This window comes from Plecotus auritus, assembly GCF_963455305.1.
Source record: "Plecotus auritus genome assembly, chromosome: 9".
In the NCBI taxonomy this organism is placed as follows: Eukaryota; Metazoa; Chordata; class Mammalia; order Chiroptera; family Vespertilionidae; genus Plecotus; species Plecotus auritus.
In genome coordinates, this window is record NC_137783.1 from 106,769,043 (window position 1) to 106,786,178 (window position 17,136).

Below are 17,136 nucleotides of genomic sequence, written 5' to 3' on the forward strand. Positions count from 1 at the left end.
TCTGGTCCCCTGTCTGTCCCAGAACTAAGTGGTGGATGGAGGACAAATGGAGGAAGGGAGAGGCTCAGATGAGCGGTAACCCTGGGCCGGGTGGTGGTGGGAAGCCCTCCACCAGGAGCTCAGAGCTCGGGTCGGGCCCTGCTCACCTGCAGGAACAGGATGTTGTCCCTGGAAATGGCTTCCATCAGGTCCTTGTGGAGGGCGGGTTCTGTCCGGACTCTGGGGGAGCCTGGTTCCGCCTCGGGGCCCTCCCCAGGCCGCTGCTGGTAAAAGAGCACATAGGCCGTGTCCTTGGGGAAGAAGGAGGTGACGTTGCTGACAGACTCGAAGGAGGAGAAGGACACCCGGGTGTCGTTGAACAAATACCACTGGTGCTCAGGCTCGGGCCTGTCGGCTGCTCCCAGGGAAGGGGCCGGCTGGGCGGCGCCCTCGCGGGCGTAGCAGTAGTAGTGACCACTCTCCGAGGACACTCCGGAGTGCACCACGACGCTGCACAGGTCGTAGGCCTGGGCCCGGCCCCCGGCCAGCGGCAGGCGGAGCAGCAGGGGCACGGCCACATCTTCCAGGATCTTACGGCGCCGCATGGTGCGCAGGTCGAAGGAGAAGCGCAGCAGAGTCAGGATGAGGTAGCGCGGGCCCTGGCTCAGCTCCACCACCTTCTCAGCCTCCTGCAGCGAGGCGCACGACTCACAGTAGTAGCGGTTCTCCTCCTTCAGCCTCTCCGGGGACAGGAAGTAGTTGACCAGGTCCACGACAGAGCGGGAGCCCTCCCCGGAGGGGGCGGCCCTGTGGGTCCCTGGGCCCGGGCTGGCGCTGTCGTTCTCCAGCTTCTCCACCTTCTTCTCCTCTCCTACCTCTTTCTCCTCCTCCTCCTCCTTCTCTTTAGTCCTTCCTCCCTCCTCCTCCTTTTGCACCTCCTCCTTCGTTCCTTTCTCCTGCTCTGCTTCCTCCTCTTTCTCCACCTTCTCCTCCTGGCTCTGCTCCCCAGGTCCCTGGGATCCCAGGCCTCCCATGTCCAGGACGGTTGGGGGGACAGCCCCTGTGATGCAGTGTTTCCTCTGCCTCTGAGGACCCGCCCTGCCTTGGACCTGAGCTGGGGATGGTGGGGGAGACTCGGGGGCTCCCACGCCCTCCGCAGGCAGCACCACTGAGCCCAGGTGGTGTCGGTGACCGCGCTCGGGTGGGGGAAAAGCCAGAGAGAGGTCCGTGAAGGCCTCCTCCCTGGAGGAGACATTGAGGCAGCGGAGACAGCATATCCGAGTCACGATCTTGCCCCCGAACATCTTCTCCACCGAGGTGGAGCTTAGGCCAGGGGGCTCCTCCGGTGGGGACAGCGAGCTGGACTGCTTGAGCTTCTGGCAGATCCTGGTCCCCGTCTTCTCTTCTTCATGCAGCCTGGAGCAGGGAGCAGAGTCACCATACACACACGGTCCATTTCCACTGCCCTGGCCCGATTTATGCCGTCTACCCTACTCAGCTGGCCACACATTCAGACATATGCACAGGCAGGAGTCTGCACAGGGAATATATATACATGTGCCAAATGGCATCCGTGCACTCACAAGCCAGGCACGCACGCTATATATTTACTGCATACAGGCACACAAACCTGCTACATGTGTATGTGCACACACCCCCAAGACCTGTGATGAACACACACGTGCACACCCAGGTGAGCACAGCACAGTGGCATACATGCACAACACTCCCAGGTCACGGTTCAGGTCAGCATCTCCCAAGCTCCCCTCACACAGCCCCAGTCCCCAAGCACACTTCTCAGACCCTTCCGAAGTGCAATGCAGCATGGAGGGGCGGGCTCCCCCAGGCCCAGCCCCCCTTACCGATCCAGCAGGTACTTCAAATACTCTGAGCAGTCCTGCTGGGCGCCAGGGCTGAACCAGGGTGTCCAGGATGCAGAGAGGAAGTTCTCTGGGGAAATGGCAGGCCGCTAGGACCAAGGTAAGGAAAGGCAGGGTCAGGAGCAGCAGGCTCACCAACCTGCTCCACAGCATGCTGGGGACTCTGTTCCCCCCACTTCCCGGGCTCCTTACTGAAGGCCTCCCCTCCTAGTCCATCCCCAACCCTTTCCCTCCCACTAAGTCCACACAGCCTGGAGCAGGGCGTCAGCTTCACAGATATGAGCAATCCTCGAGGCATCTGCTCTTCCCTGGGACTCCTCAGACTTACTCTCCAGGCCCTTTTTCACTGCCATTTCCCCTGCCCAACACACCTGTCAAAAGCTTAGCTGGAGTCCCAGTCTAAGATGCACCTGCTCCATGAGCCCTCTGTCCAAGTACTGCCCCTGCTGTCTGCAGGTTCATCTCCCCAGCCCACTCCCACCCCCAGCCCCACCCCCACCCCTACCATGAGCTCCCAGAGGGAGGGACTGTTGCTTGCTCATCTCCCTACCCCCACACAGGCCTTGCATAACGCCTGGTCCATGACGGCAAGAGACAGTGGACAAGATAAATATGGTCCTCAGGGTCCCTGGCAATGTGAGTGCTCAAACAGGGCAGCAGATGAACAAACAACCCCTGAGCATTGGGCGGAAGCGCGGACGGGAGAATGCGCTGCTGGGCACCCAGCACAGAGCAGGCCTGAAGGAGGCACCTCCGCTCCTGCCAGGTGAGGGTGCTGATCAGCATCAGAGGCCAGCCTGGACCGGGGCTCCTACACCAGGAAGTGGGGGCTCATAGCCAGATGCAGGCAGGTCTTGGGGAAGGGAGGGGTGTCAGACGCAGCCTCCTCTCCACCACGCCCCAGCTCCCCTGCCCTCACCTGGCTGTGCTCCAGGAAGGCGAAGAGCCACTGCAGCTTGGTCATCAAGGGCTGTGAGTTGTTCTCAGTCAAACGGAGCACACAGTGTCTGAAGCTTCCGAACAAAGCAAGAGCACCCGGGTAAGCCGAGGGGCTTCTCCTCCCCATCCCGCAGGCCACCCAGATCCTGCCCCGCCCCCTGCTCCCCTCCCCCCCCCCCCCCGCCCCCAGCTTAAAGGCAGAAGAGACACTTGCAACCCAAGTCTGGGCCAGGGGCAGGGGAGGAGGAGCAGGTGAACAACTCGGGTTGGACAATGAGGTGACCCCTGATGTCCCTTCTGAAAGCCCATGACGCCAAGATTCGGAGATTCGAATGTCCTCCATCCTGTGGTCCCAGGCTCTGCAGCACGCTCCAGGGTCCATGCCAGTATCCTCACCAGCCACTCACACCCTTGTCCTGCTTGCCTGGGAAATGGTGTTCACACCGAGAGCAGCAGACCTTGCTCCAGCCTCAGCCCTCCAAGTCTGCTCTCAAAGCCCCTTCCTAGGGCCCCTACTACTGCCCCTCAGACCACTCCTGCCGTTAAGTGATGGGGGCAGGGTCAGCATGCTGAGAGAAGAGGACTCTGCAAGGGCACACTGCTCCAGGTGACGGGTCTGATCCTATGAGGGCCAGGGAGGAGAGCCGCCTAACAACTCTATTCCCTAGACCAGTGGGAGGCCCCGGCCCAGCCTTGCTCCTGTCCTCACAAGCAGCTCTGGGCAGACAGACCAGGCATCTCTCCCATTTGAGCCCACTGTGCAGAGCAGAGCAACCCAAAGTGGGCTCCACTTAGCACCTGCCACAAGGTCAGTTCGGAAGCTGAGCACTCAGAAATGTGTGATTTACTTTGCTGTGACCATAAGGACCATTTTTCTGATAAGCCATTTTTTTATATTTTGCAAAAGTAATGGTCTGCAGAGGCTGGGAATTTAAAAAAGAATAATAAAACTAGTTGGGCAGGCAGTTCGAGAGCACAGCAGCAGCCCGTTAGCAAGTCCTAGAGATCCAACCTCCTCCTACTGGACCCAAACATTCAGAACAAACCGACTTGAGGTCATACCATAGAGCCCGAAGCAAAGCTGACTTACCGGTACACTGTGAGTTTTATTAACGAGGTCCAAGTGTGGTGTTGGCAAAAGAATATTTTAGTAAGTCAACGGAACAGAATGGAGAGCCCAGAAATTGACTCACCGACCACTGACAAAGGAGCAAAGGCAATAGAATGGAGCAAAGTCAGTCTCGTCAACAAATGGTACTGGAACACCTGGACATCCACATGCAAAAGCATGAATCTAGACACAAACACCTTACACCCATCACAAAAATAAACTCTAAGTGGATCACAGAGCTAAATATGAAACAAAATTACCAAAATCCTCGGTGAAAACCTAGATGACCTTGGGTATGCCAATGCCTTTTTAGATACAATAGATATGATACATAACAGAAATAATTGCTAAGCTGGATTTCATTCAAATTTAAAACTTCTGCTCTGTAAAAGGCAGTATCAAGAGAATCAGAAGACAGGCCAGAGACTGGGAGAATACACTTGCAAAAGACACATCTGATAAAGGACTGTTATCCAAAATGCACAAAGAACTCCTAACATTCAACAGTAAGAAAAAAAATACTGATTAAAAAAATGGGCTAAACATCTTCACAGACATCTGACCAAAGTAGATATACAGATGGCAAGTAAATACATGTTACTCCACCATCATATGTCATCAGGGAAATGCAAACAAAAACAACAAGACACACCTATTAGAGTGCCCAAAACCCAGAACACTGACAACCAACCCTGGGAAGGAGGCGGGGCAACAGGAACCCATTTACTGCCCCTGGAATGCAAGATGGTGCAGCCCCTTTGAATGTCAGTTCAGCAGTTTCTCAAAAATTAAACATTCTATTGAGAACCGCCCAAAGACTAGCTGAACAGAACTCCTACAGCTAAGGACAGAAAGCAGCAGCCACGTTGAGACAGATGGAAGGGGTGGAGATGCAGAATGGGCTGGTCCCTCACCCACATGTGGGGGTTTAAGAAACAGGAGAGATCTCTCAGCTGTGTAGGGCCCCCCTGAGGAGCAAGGGGTTCTAGAACAACACCAGGATTCCAGCCCAGGGTTCCCGTGCCAGGAAGAGAAGTCCCCATAACTTCTGGCTGTGAAAACCAGCAGGGATAGGGTGACTGGAGTCCCAGGCAACTTTTTAAAAGGCCTGCTCACAAACTTACAGATTCACTCGCTCTGAGCTCCAGTGCTGGGGCAACAGCTAGAAAAGCACCAGGAACATATGGGGAGGAGCTGAACTGACTAGCTTCAGGGCAAGGGCTGGAGAGGCACGGGGCAGGCAGCTCACTGGAGCCAGAAATGCCAGCAGAGCCCTGACTGGTTTGGCTCAGTGGATGGAGTGTCAGTCGGCCTGTGGACTGAAGGGTCCTGGGTTCAATTCCAGTCAAGGGCACATGCCCTGGTTGTGGGCTCAATCCCCAGTGTGGGGCATGCGGAAGGCAGCCAATTGATGATTCTCTCTCATCATGGATGTTTCTATTTCACTCTCACTCTCCTTTCCTTTCTGAAATCAATAAATATATGTATATATATACTAGTGGCCCGGTGCACAAAATTCATGCACATTAAAAGGGAATTAATTAGAGGAAATATTTTAATATTGCTATTTGCCCTTTCTCTATAATAGAAGTGTCAGAGATGAAAGAAAATTAGTAAAATGCATATGAAAATCTTCCTCCTGTCAGAGTCTGGGGCGCGCCATGGGAACCAGAGTCAAGTCCCTGCCCACCCACATGTGCCTTGATATCGCGCGAGACCCAGACCTGGCCAGCTCCACCCCCATTGGGCTAGATCTAGACCTGGCCAGACTCACCCCCATCAAGCCCTGCCAGGTGGGGAGGTGCAGCCTCAGGTCACCTGGCCTGGTGCCAGGGCGGGGGGTGCACCTTGAGGTCCCCCATTAGGCCCCACCGAGTGGGTGGGTGCACCCTGAGGTCCCCCGTCAAGCCCCGCTGGGTGGGGGGCACAGCCTGAGGTCCCCTGTCAAGCCCTGCTGGGTGGGGGGCGCAGCCTCAGGTCCCTTGGCCTGGTGCCGGGGCTGGGGGCATGGCCTGAGGTCCCCTGGCCTGGCGCTGGGGTGGAGGGTGCGGCCTGAGGTCCCCCATCAAGCCCTGCCAGGCAGGGGGCATGGCCTGAGTTCCCCCAGCCTGGCACCAGGGCGGGGGGCACAGCCTGAGGTCCCCTGTCAAGCCCCACCAGGCAGGGGTGCAGTGCAGCCTCAGGTCCCCTGTCCTGGCCCAGCATCACACAGCCTCAGGTCCCTGCTGATTGCTCATTAAGGCTCGTTATGGGAACTCCGCCTCCGCTGTGGGCGCAGTCATCTTGTGTTATGGGATCCCCACCTCTGCTGTGGGCGCAGCTATCTTGTGTTATGGAATCCCTGCCTCCACTGTGGGCGCATCCATCTTTGTTATGGTGTGATGGTCAATTTGCATATTCTCTCTTTATTATATAGGATACTAGAGGCCCAGTACATGAAATTCATGCATTGGAGGGGTGTTCCTCAGCCCTGCACCTTCTCCAATCTGGGACCCCTCAGGGGATGTCCCACAGGGATCGGGCCTACACCAGCAGTCAGACATCCCTCTCACAATCTGGGACTGCTGGCTCCCAACCGCTCACCTGCCTGCCTGCTGATTGCCCCTAACTGCTCCCCTGCCAGCCTGATTGACGCCTAACTGCTCCCCTGCTGGCCCGATCGCCCCCAACTGCCCTCCCCTGCCGACCTGGTCACCCCCAACTGCCCTCCCCTGCTGGCCTGATTGCCCACAACTGCCTTCCCCTGTTGGCCATCTTGTGGTGGCCATCTTGTGATGACATGGGGGCAGCCATCTTGTGATGACATGGGGACAGCCATCTTGTGATGATGCGAGGGTGAGACACCACCTAGGCTTTTATTAGTATAGATTTAAAAAGTGTCAGCAGATTCCACTGTTCCTTTGTTGAGCCCCCATGCACTGCTGGCAGGCACAAGCGGGCATCAAATCTGAGATCTCCATTAACTGAGCTAATGCCATTTGCCCTGCCCTGGTGATTCCCTGAGTCCCTGCCTCACCCAACTAGAACACTCCATCCAAACCTCTTCCAACCGCTTCTCCACACAAATAGCCTGTCTCCACTTGTGCTGCAGACTTTCCTAAAATATCTCAAAGGTCCACAGACCCCTAACATACCTCTTGCTAAGTGGCCCCAAAGCCAGCAGTAGTGGCAGCTGGCCTAAGTTCACAACTTGGCTGCTCTGAGGCACCTGCAAGCCCAGCACAGGCAGCAACCATCTGCAAATCCCTCCGTAGCTCCCACCAGGTATCTCCCACCAGGTATCTCCGGACCAGGCACAAGCAGTGGCTGAATTTGGCCTGTACCAGAGCCCCTCCCAAGAAGCCCCAAAACCAACACACCTGGTGGCCAGCTGCAGACCACAGCAGAGCCCCACCCAACAAGCTCCACAGACAGCACATCCCCAAAGGGCGGACTCAGCAGACACCAGAGCCCTACTAAAGTGAATCCCACTTGATGCGGTAAGCCCCTGCACAACAGCTTAGCCTCTGTAGTCCTCACAGCCAATCATCCTAAGGGTAAATCCCTCCCACTGACTGCCCAACAGCAATCAAGACTCAACTACAACAGAAGGACACAGCCCATACAAGGGCACCCCTGGAGCTCCTGGCACAGGTGACCAGGGAGACTGAGCCACAGGGTCCCACAGGACACCAACTACATAAGGCCACTCTGCTAAGACCAGAAGATATAGCAGATCTACCTAATACATAGACAAGCACAGGGAGTGAGACAAAAGGAGGAGACAAAGAAACATGTCCCCAAAAAAGAATAGGATAAAACTCCAGAAAAAGAGCTGAACAAAATGGAGACAAGCAATCTACCAAATGCATAATTCAAACACTGGTTATAAGATGCTCAATGAACTTACAGGAAGAGTAGATGAACTCTTTGAGAACCTTAACAAAGAGATAGGAAACAAAAATGAAGATAGAAGACGTTAAAAAGAATCAGGAAGAATACAATAACTGAAATGAAAAATACATTAGGGGGAATCAACAGATAAGTTGAAGCAGAGAATAGAATCAGCAATTTGAAAGACAAGGGAGTAGAAAACACCCAATCAGAACAACAAAAAGAAAAAATAATCCTATATAATAAAGAGGGAATATGCAAATTGACCATCATACCACCACAAAATGGCGGTGCCCACAGCGGAGGCCGAGTTCCCATAACAAGCCTTAACGAGCAATCAGCAGGGACCTGAGGCTGCGCCCCCCCCCATGCCCCTGTGGGGCTTGACAGGGGACCTCAGGCCATGCCCCCCACCCTGGCACCAGGCCAACCAGCAGGGCTTGACGGGGACTTCAGGCCATACCCCCCACCCAGCGGGGCTTGACGGGGAACCTCAGGCCGCACCCCCGCCCCGGCACCAGGCCAGGGGACCTCAGGCCACGCCCCCCACCCAGTGGGGCTTGATGGGGTACCTGAGGCTGTGCCCCCTTCCTGGCACCAGGCTGGGGGACCTGAGCCTGCGGCCCCCACACAGCAGGGCTTGACAAGGGTGGGACTGGCCGGGTCTGGATCTAGCCCAATGGGAGGGGGCTGGCTGGGTCTGGGTCTCGCACGATTTTGAGGTGCACATGGGTGGGCGAGGACTTAACTCGGACCCATGGCGCACCCCAGACTCTGACAGGAGGAAGATTTTCATATACATTTTACTAATTTTCTTTCATCTCTGACACTTCTATTATAGAGAAAGGGCAAATAGCAATATTAAAATATTTCCTCTAATTAATCCCCTTTTAATGTGCATGAATTTCATGCACTGGGCCACTAGTTTTTTAATAAATGAGAATGGTTTAACGGAACTTATCAAATGTAACAACATTCACAAAATAGGGGCACCAGCAAAAGAGAGAACAAAGAAAACCTGAACACAAGTCCAGGAAGTATAGTGTCCCAAACAGGATGAACCCAAAGAGGCCCCACCAAGACACATAATAATTAAAATGCCAAGGGTTAAAGACAAAGAGAGAATCTTAAAAATAGTGAGAGAAAAGCAGTTAGTTATCTACAAGGAAGCTCCCATAAGATTATTAGCTGATTTCTCAACAGAAACTTTGCAGGCCAAAAGGGAATGGCACAAAATATTCAGAGTGATGAAAAGCAAGGATCCACAAACAAGATTCCTCTATCCAACAAGGCTATCATTTAAAACTGAAGGATAAATAAAGAGCTTCCCAGACAAGAAAAAAATTAAAGGAGTTCATCACCACCAAACAAATATTACAAGAAATATTAAAGGGACTTTTTTTAAAGAAAAAAAATAGATCAGAAGTATAAATAATAAAATGGCAATAACTACATACCTACCAATATTACTTTAAATGTAATGAACTAAACGTGCCAATCAAAAGACATAGGATGGCTGAATGGATAAAAATACAATATGCTGCCTATAAGAGACCCACTTCAGATCAAAAGACACACACATCCTGAAAGTAAAGGGACAGAAAAATAATTCATGCAAATGGAAAGAAAAAAAAAATGGGTAGCCATACTAATATCAGACAAAATAGACTTTAAAATAAAGGCTATAATGAAAAATAAAGAACATTTCAAAATCATAAACGGATCAATCCAACCAGAAGATATAACCCTTGTAAACATTTAAGAACCCAGTGTAGAAGCACATAAATATATAAAGCAATACATTAAAAAGATTATACACCATGATCAAGTGGGATTTATTCCTGGAATGAAAGGTTGGTTCAATATCCACAAATCAATTAATGTGATATACCACAAACAAAATGAAGGATAAAAACCATATGATCCTATTAATAGGTACAGAAAAAGCATTTCACAAAATCTAGCACACGTTTATGATAAAAACTCATGGCAAAGTGGGAATAGAGGAAGCATACCTCAACATAATAACAGCCATATACGACAAACTCACAGCTAACATCAACAGGGGAAAAACTCAACAGGGAAAAACTAAAAGCATTTTAAAATCAGGAACAAGAAAAGGATGTCCACTTTCACCACTTTTAAGTCCTTGTCACACCAATCAGACAAGGAAGAGAAATAAATGCATCTAAATTGGAAAGGAAGAAGTAAAAGTGTCATTATTAGCAGACTAGAGGCCCAGAGCACCAAATTTGTGCACTCAGGGGCGGAGGGCGGGGGGAGTCCCTCAGCCTGGCCTGTGCCCTCTCCCAGTCCGGGGATGTCCACCTGCTGGCTTAGGCCAGCTCCCTGGGGGATTGGGCCTAAGCTGGCAGTCAGACATCCCTCTGGCTGCCCGGGAGGGTGCTGGCGATGGTGTTTTTGGATCTGACACCAAAAGCAAAGGCAACGAAAGCAAAACAAACAATTGGAGCTACATTAAACTAAAATGTTTCTGCACATCAATGAAATGAAAAATGCAACCTATGAATGAGAGAAAACATTTGCAAAATAATATATCTGATAAGGGGTTAGTTAATAGCCAAAATATATAGAGATCCCATACAACTCCAGAGCAAAAAAGTAATTGATTAAAAAAATAGGCAGGGGATCTGAACAGACATTTTTCCAAAGACATATATATGGCCAACAGGGACATGTACAGGTGCTCCATATCATCATGGAAATGCAAATCAAAACCACAATGAGATATCACCTCATACTTACTAGAATGGCTATTATCAAAAAGACAAGAAATATATTGGTGAGGATGTGGATAAAAGGGAACCTCTGTGCACTGTTGGTGGGAATGTAACTAGTGCAGCCACTATGGAAAACAGTATGTATGTTCCTCAAGAAATTAAAAACAGAACTACTATATGTTCCAGCAATTCCACTTCAAAGTTTTTATCCAAAGAAAACAAAAACACTAACTTGAAAAAATAGATACACTCCAAGTTCATTGTAGCAGTATTTATAATAGCCAAGATATAGAAACAACCTAAGTGTCCACTGAGAGATGAATGGATAAAGAAAAACGTGAGATATATACACAAACACACACAGGGTGTCCCAAAAAATGTATGCACACTTTAACAGCTGATAGCTTAATTTTGAAAATGAAATGTATTTTAATAAACACTGCCTTTATAATTATTCAAAATGTGTGTATACATTTTTTTGGGGGGGACAACCTATGTAATGGAATATTATTCAGCCATGAAAAAAAAGAAAATTCTGTCATTTGTGACAACTGAATGAACCTGGAGGGCATTATGTTAAGTGAAATAAATCAGACAGAAAAAGACAAATACTGTATGATCAAATTTATATGTGGAATCTCAAAACAAACACACACACACACACACACTCATAGATTCAGAGAACAAATTGTTGGTTGCAGAGGTGAATAGTGGTGAGTGGGAAGATTAGGTGAAGGGGGCCCAAAGGTACAAACTTCCAATTATAAAATAAATAAGTCCTGGGGATGTAACACAGAGCATGGTGACTACAGTTAATGATACTGCATTGTATATTTGAAAGCTGCTAAGAGTAAATCTTAAAAGTTTTCATCACAAGAAAAAAATTTGTAACTACGTGTGGTGATGGATGTTAACTAGGCTTATTGTGATCATTTAGTAAAATATTCATATATCCAATCATGTTGTACATCTGAAATTAATATATTAATATCAATTATCCTATATAATAAAAGGCTAATATGCAAATTGACCGAATGGCGAAATGACAGGTTGCTATGACGCGCACTGACCACCAGGGGGCAGACGCTCAATGCAGGAGCTGCCCCCTGGTGGTCAGTTTGCTCCCACAGGGGGAGTGCAGCTCAGCCAGAAGCTGGGCTCATGGCTAGTGAGCACAGCGGCAGTGGCAGGAGCCTCTCCCGCCTCTGTTGCAGGCGGGCAGTAAGGAGCAAGGGGTCCCGGACTGTGAGAGCCCTGGACTGCAAGAGGAATGTCTGACTAAGCAGCAGGCAGATATCCTGAAAGGGGTCCCGGACTGCAAGAGGGCGCAGGCCAAGCTGAGGGACACCCACCGCCCCCCCCCCCCGCCCCAGTACATGAATGTCATGCACCAGGCCTCTAGTATCTTAATAAACAATAATAAATAAAAGCAACTTCTTTCAATAGCAAAAATAAACCACTCTCCACAGAGTAAAAAGGCAACTTTTCAAATCATGTAACTGGTAAGGGATTAATATCCACAATATACAAAGAACTCCAAATCTCAACAAAAAAAATAAACAACCCAACTCAAAAATGGGCAATGGACTTAAATAGACATTTCTCTAAAGAAAATATACAAATGGCCTGTAAATAAATGAAAAGATGTTCAACAGAATTAATCATTAGGGAAATGCAAATCAAAACTATGACGATACCACCTCACCATATGATGGCTATTATCAAAAATAAACAAACAAACAGAAAACAAGTGATGGCAAGGATGTGGAGAAACTGGAACCCTGTGCACTGCTGGTGGGAAGGTAAAATGGTGTGGCCACAGTGGAAAACAGTATAGAGGTTCCTCAAAAACTTAAAAATATGCTTACTTTATGACCCAGCAATTCCACTTCTGGGTATATAATCAAAAGAATTAAAATCAGGGTCTCAAAGAAATATTTGTACACCCAGGTTCATAGCATCATATTCACAACAGCTAAGCCATGGAAGCAACTCTAGTGTGCATTGACCAATGATCAGATTACCGAAATGTGGCTTATACATACAACAGAATATTATTCATCCTTTAAAAGGAAAGAAATTCTACAATATGCTGCAATATGGAAGTACCTTGAAGACATCTGCTAAGCGAAATAACCCAATCACAAAAAGACAAATACTGTATGATTCCACTTATATGAGATACTTAGAATAGAGACAAAATCAGTGACAGAAAATATAATGGTGGCTGGGGGAGGGGAAAATGGAAATATGGAAAGTAATTGTTTAATAGGTATGGAGTTTCAGATTTACAAAATGAACAGTTATGGGGATGAATGGTGGTGATGGTTGCACAACAATGTGAATGCCTCTATACCACTGAATTTAAAAAAGTCTACGATGGTAAATTTAATGTTATGTGCATTTTAACACACACAACAAAAAAAGGAAATTGGAGGGGGGACAAAGAGATCTATTTCTGTGGCTGAAACTCTGAGTAATTTTAAGTAAGCCATAAGTTGGATAGGTAGCCACTGGTAATAAAGGTTTTGTTTGAGTAAAGAGCGGTGGAGAGGGCGTCTAATACCAGGGTAGGGGGAGTTCTATTCTGGAAGACACAATCTACCCGTGGAATCTAGGAGAAAAGTCAGGGGTGCCCACCAACCCAGAGCAGAACCTCTTCCCACTGCAGCCCCATCCCTGGAGCCCCACCGCCAGTTCCCACCCAGTCTCGACCTAAGGCTTTGGCAGTGGCCTGGAGACCTCTGGGCCCCTCACCTGTCCTCCATGTATCCACAGTCCTCAGCCAATTATGACAAAAATACAAAACAGGACTCACCTCCTCCAACCCCCATCCTTATCCTCATCCTCATCCTCACACGCCCAGGAGAACAAATGAGAGAAGCAGGAACAGAGAGGGAATTCAAAAGCAGCACCTACTCAGAAGCCATGAACAAGGCCTGAAGGATGCTGTTCACGTAGCACGTGTTGCCCAGATTGATTAAACCAATCTTGCCGGTGTCTGACTTGGCCATGAGCCGAGGGTAGAAGCCAGCCAGCTCGCTCTTCTGCGAGGTCCAGGCATCCTGCCCCAGCAGCTGCTTGATGCGGTCCTCGTTGGGAACATGGAGGTCCTGAGGAGAGAATAAGGCGGCAGGAGAGTGGGCACCAGGGTCAGCTCTAAAAATATCACCTTCCCTGGGAAGCCTTGGACTACAGCCTACCCCACACCCACCCAAGCACACCGGCCCATATATGTTCTAGAGATATGTATGAACAGCCTCCTGCTTTCAAACTTATTCTAGGGTCTCACCTTGACATGGGGGCTTTCTACATGATCTTTCATGTCACAGCTGCCTTAAGAAGGTGGTAAAATCCCCATTTAATAGATGAGAAAACGACTCAGATAAAGAATTTTTCAGGAAGCCCTAAGTGGTTTGGCTCAGTGGTTACGGTGTCGACCTGCAGACTGAAGGGTCTTGGGTTCGATTTCAGTCAAGGGCATGTACCTCGGTTGCAGGCTTGATCCCGGCACCAGTCAGGGCACATGCAGGAGTCAACCAATCAATGTATCTCTCTCACATTGATGTTTCTCTCTGTCTCTCCCCCTCCCTTCCACTCTCTCTAAAAATCTATGAAAAAAAGATCCTCAAGTGAGGATTAACAAAAAAAACAAAACAAAAAAAGAATTTTCCAGGGATATACAAGAAGTGAAAAATCTGTACGTTCTTAGAAGAGCCCAGGGTATGACAGACTCTGAGCAATGACAACACGGGCCCACAGGCCAGATCCCACCGTGTCAAAATCTCAATCCTTGTCCTGCCTCTGGTCCTCACTAGCTGTCTGGCCGTGGCAGTGAGCCTCTCTCAGTCAGTTTCCTCACCTGTCAAGTGAGGTTACTCCTACCTGGTGTGCGTCTGGCACTCTAGACTCACACAGTGCTCACACACAGTGATGCTCCTGCCTCACCATCCACTTTTAGGTTTGCAGAGTCCTCTTTTCTAGATTAAGTCACCCCCCTGGATCTTGATCCTACAGTCAGGACGGCGGGAGGATCCCGGGGGTCTGAGATGGGTCCTTGGTCACAGGCAAGATATTAGCAAGCATTCCCACTCATTACCCTTTTTCATATTAAACAGCTGCATCTAAAAGAATGCTACCAAGCACTGGTTCTAATAATGATATATTTTAAAGAAAAACACCTAAGCAAAATGTAGAGTTACTTAGGAGATATAAGCAGCATTCATTATAGTTCCTCTAGGCCTGCTCTTATTTCCAGACCCTGAGCACAGTCCCTAGATACAAGGCCCCAGAGCTCCAAACCAGCTTAGCACCGAAAGCACGTGGCTCTGGAGCGTGCATCCTGTGGCCACTGCAGCAGGTCGGGCTCAAGCACTGGTTCAACACTCCTGCTCAGTCATTTGTCAGGATCACTTATCGGGTCATTTATCAGATTAGTCAGTCACCTCACAGATGATTTTTAAAAGGCAGGAGCTGCTAGAGGTGAAATAAGAAGATATGGGCCCAGTTTGGTCTCTTTTTAGTCCATTCTTTTTTCTTCCTGTTATTCCCTTTCCAATCCCCACTCCACACACAACACAAATAAATAGGAACAAAAAAGCAGGTAGTCAGAACCCCATGCATGCTCACACGTGCACACAGAAGATGCAAAAACAGTCACACAAGAAAACAAAACATCCAATGCCATTTCCCCAAAGATGGTAACTTTGTCCTCGAGGAAAATAAAACAAGAACTTCCAAATACTGGTAACTCTCAAGCTCCTAATGTTCCCAGAAATTTACATATGACAGCTCCCTTAGCAAGGACCACATCTCCCGGAGAAACTGCCATGACCTGATACAACTGTCTGTGTCAGAGAACTTTCCAGAATTTATTTATAAAGGAGCCTAGATAGAAAGAAGGGTGTACTCATAGAACACATGTGAAAGAATCTTATAAACAATAATATCCTGCAGATTTGGTTGGTACCAACTGGCTTGTACCAGGGGCTATTCAAAGCCATCATCATCATATAAAAGTAGCACATCTTCCTGGAGCTACATTCTCTAATATTCAAGGAAAACCCGTGTTTGTGTCAAAACAAACCCTAATATATAAAAACCCTGGGTCCTAACAACCAGTAACAACCAAGGCTCGACCAACCGGAAGTCAGTCCTGCAGTCAGCGCTGGGTTGCCACATAAGTGAGTGCACATATGTACTGCCTTTAGCACTGTGACTGGCACACAGCTGTTACCCAGGGAACACCCTCTGGCTTCTCCCTGCTCCTGGCTGACCCTCAGAGGTTTTCATAAGCTGCTTAGATCAGACTGGCAGGGGAGGGCCGTTGGGGCAAGATCAGGCCAGCAGGGGAGGGCAGTTGGGGGCAGAGAGAGGCCTGAAGAGAGAAGGAGGGACTGATCCGATGCCTCTGTGGCAGCTTTTGATCAGCACTTGCCTCTCTCTTTCTCTCCCAGTCTGGCTCTCTCTTTCTCTCCCAGTCTGGCAAGCAGCCGTGTCTCCATTTCTTTCCAGGCCTCCACCCGGGCTGCTGATCAGCCCCACCTTTCTAATCAGGCCCTGTTGATAGGCCCAGAGATGCTGACTGGCATAGGAACCAACCAATCAGAACCAAATGTGGGTGCTGTGAAGAACCAATGGCTGCCTAGGAGGCGGAGCTTCTGATGCTGACTGGCATAGACACTGACCAATCACAACCAAATGTGGGTGCTGTGGGGAGCCAATGGCTGCCTAGGAGGCGGAGCTTCTGACAGTGACTGGCATTGAAACTGACCAATCAGAACCAAATGTGGGTGCTGTGGGGAGCCAATGGCTGCCTAAGAGGTGGAGCTTTTGACACTGACTAGCATAGAAACCGACCAATCAGAACCAAATTGGCTAGCAGAGGAGGGCAGCTGGGGGCAGATCAGGCTGGCAGGGGAGGACCGTTGGGGGCGAGATCAGGCCAGCAGGGAAGGGCAGTTGGAGGCAACCAGGCCAGCAGGGGAGGGCAGTTAGGGGTGATCAGGCTGGCAGGCAGAGGCAGTTAGGGGTGATCAGGCAGGCAGGCAGGTGAGCAGTTAGGAGCCAGCGATCCCATATTGCGAGAGGGATGTCTGACTGCCAGTTGTAAATCCCCCGAAGGGTCTCCAATTGGAGACGGTGCAGGCTGGGCTGAGGGAACCTCCCCCCTCCATGCACGAATTTTGTGCACTGGGCCTCTAGTGTAATTATAAAATACATACTTGAATCTTTAAAGTAAAATAGATTTTAGAGAGACTCTGAGCTTGTGTTGGGCTGCCTGGAGTGAGTCCCCGCCTCTGACGTCAGCCCAGCTCTTCCTCTGACTGGAGGCCTTTCCACCCTCTGGCTTCTCCCTGCTCCTGGCTGACCCTCAGAGGTTTTCATAAGCTGCTTAGATCAGAGCTACTTTTATAGAAGTTTGTCACACGACCCCCCAGGCTAAAAGTTTCTCAATGGCACTGACTCATGGCTGTGTCCCCCGTTCCCAGTTTGTGTGGGGTACAGAGTAGGGTATCAATAAAATCATGTGAACAATTGTAAACAATACGTGCTCTGGAGTGCTCATGGTCTGGTGCGAGAGACAGACAGTGACAATGTGTGACCGAGCGAT

General features: G+C 49.5%; 1 protein-coding gene across 1 annotated transcript in view; it reads right to left on the reverse strand.

Moving 5' to 3' along the window:
• USP35 (ubiquitin specific peptidase 35) overlaps positions 1-17,136 on the reverse strand; it is a 31,729-nt gene that overhangs the window by 1,907 nt on the left and 12,686 nt on the right. Inside the window, exons 7-10 of the mRNA XM_080642813.1 lie at positions 13,443-13,636; positions 2,779-2,872; positions 1,842-1,948; positions 147-1,395 (exon numbers count right to left, since the gene is read on the reverse strand). Coding sequence (XP_080498939.1) covers positions 147-1,395; positions 1,842-1,948; positions 2,779-2,872; positions 13,443-13,636 — 1,644 coding nt within the window. The remainder of the gene's footprint in view (positions 1-146; positions 1,396-1,841; positions 1,949-2,778; positions 2,873-13,442; positions 13,637-17,136) is intronic.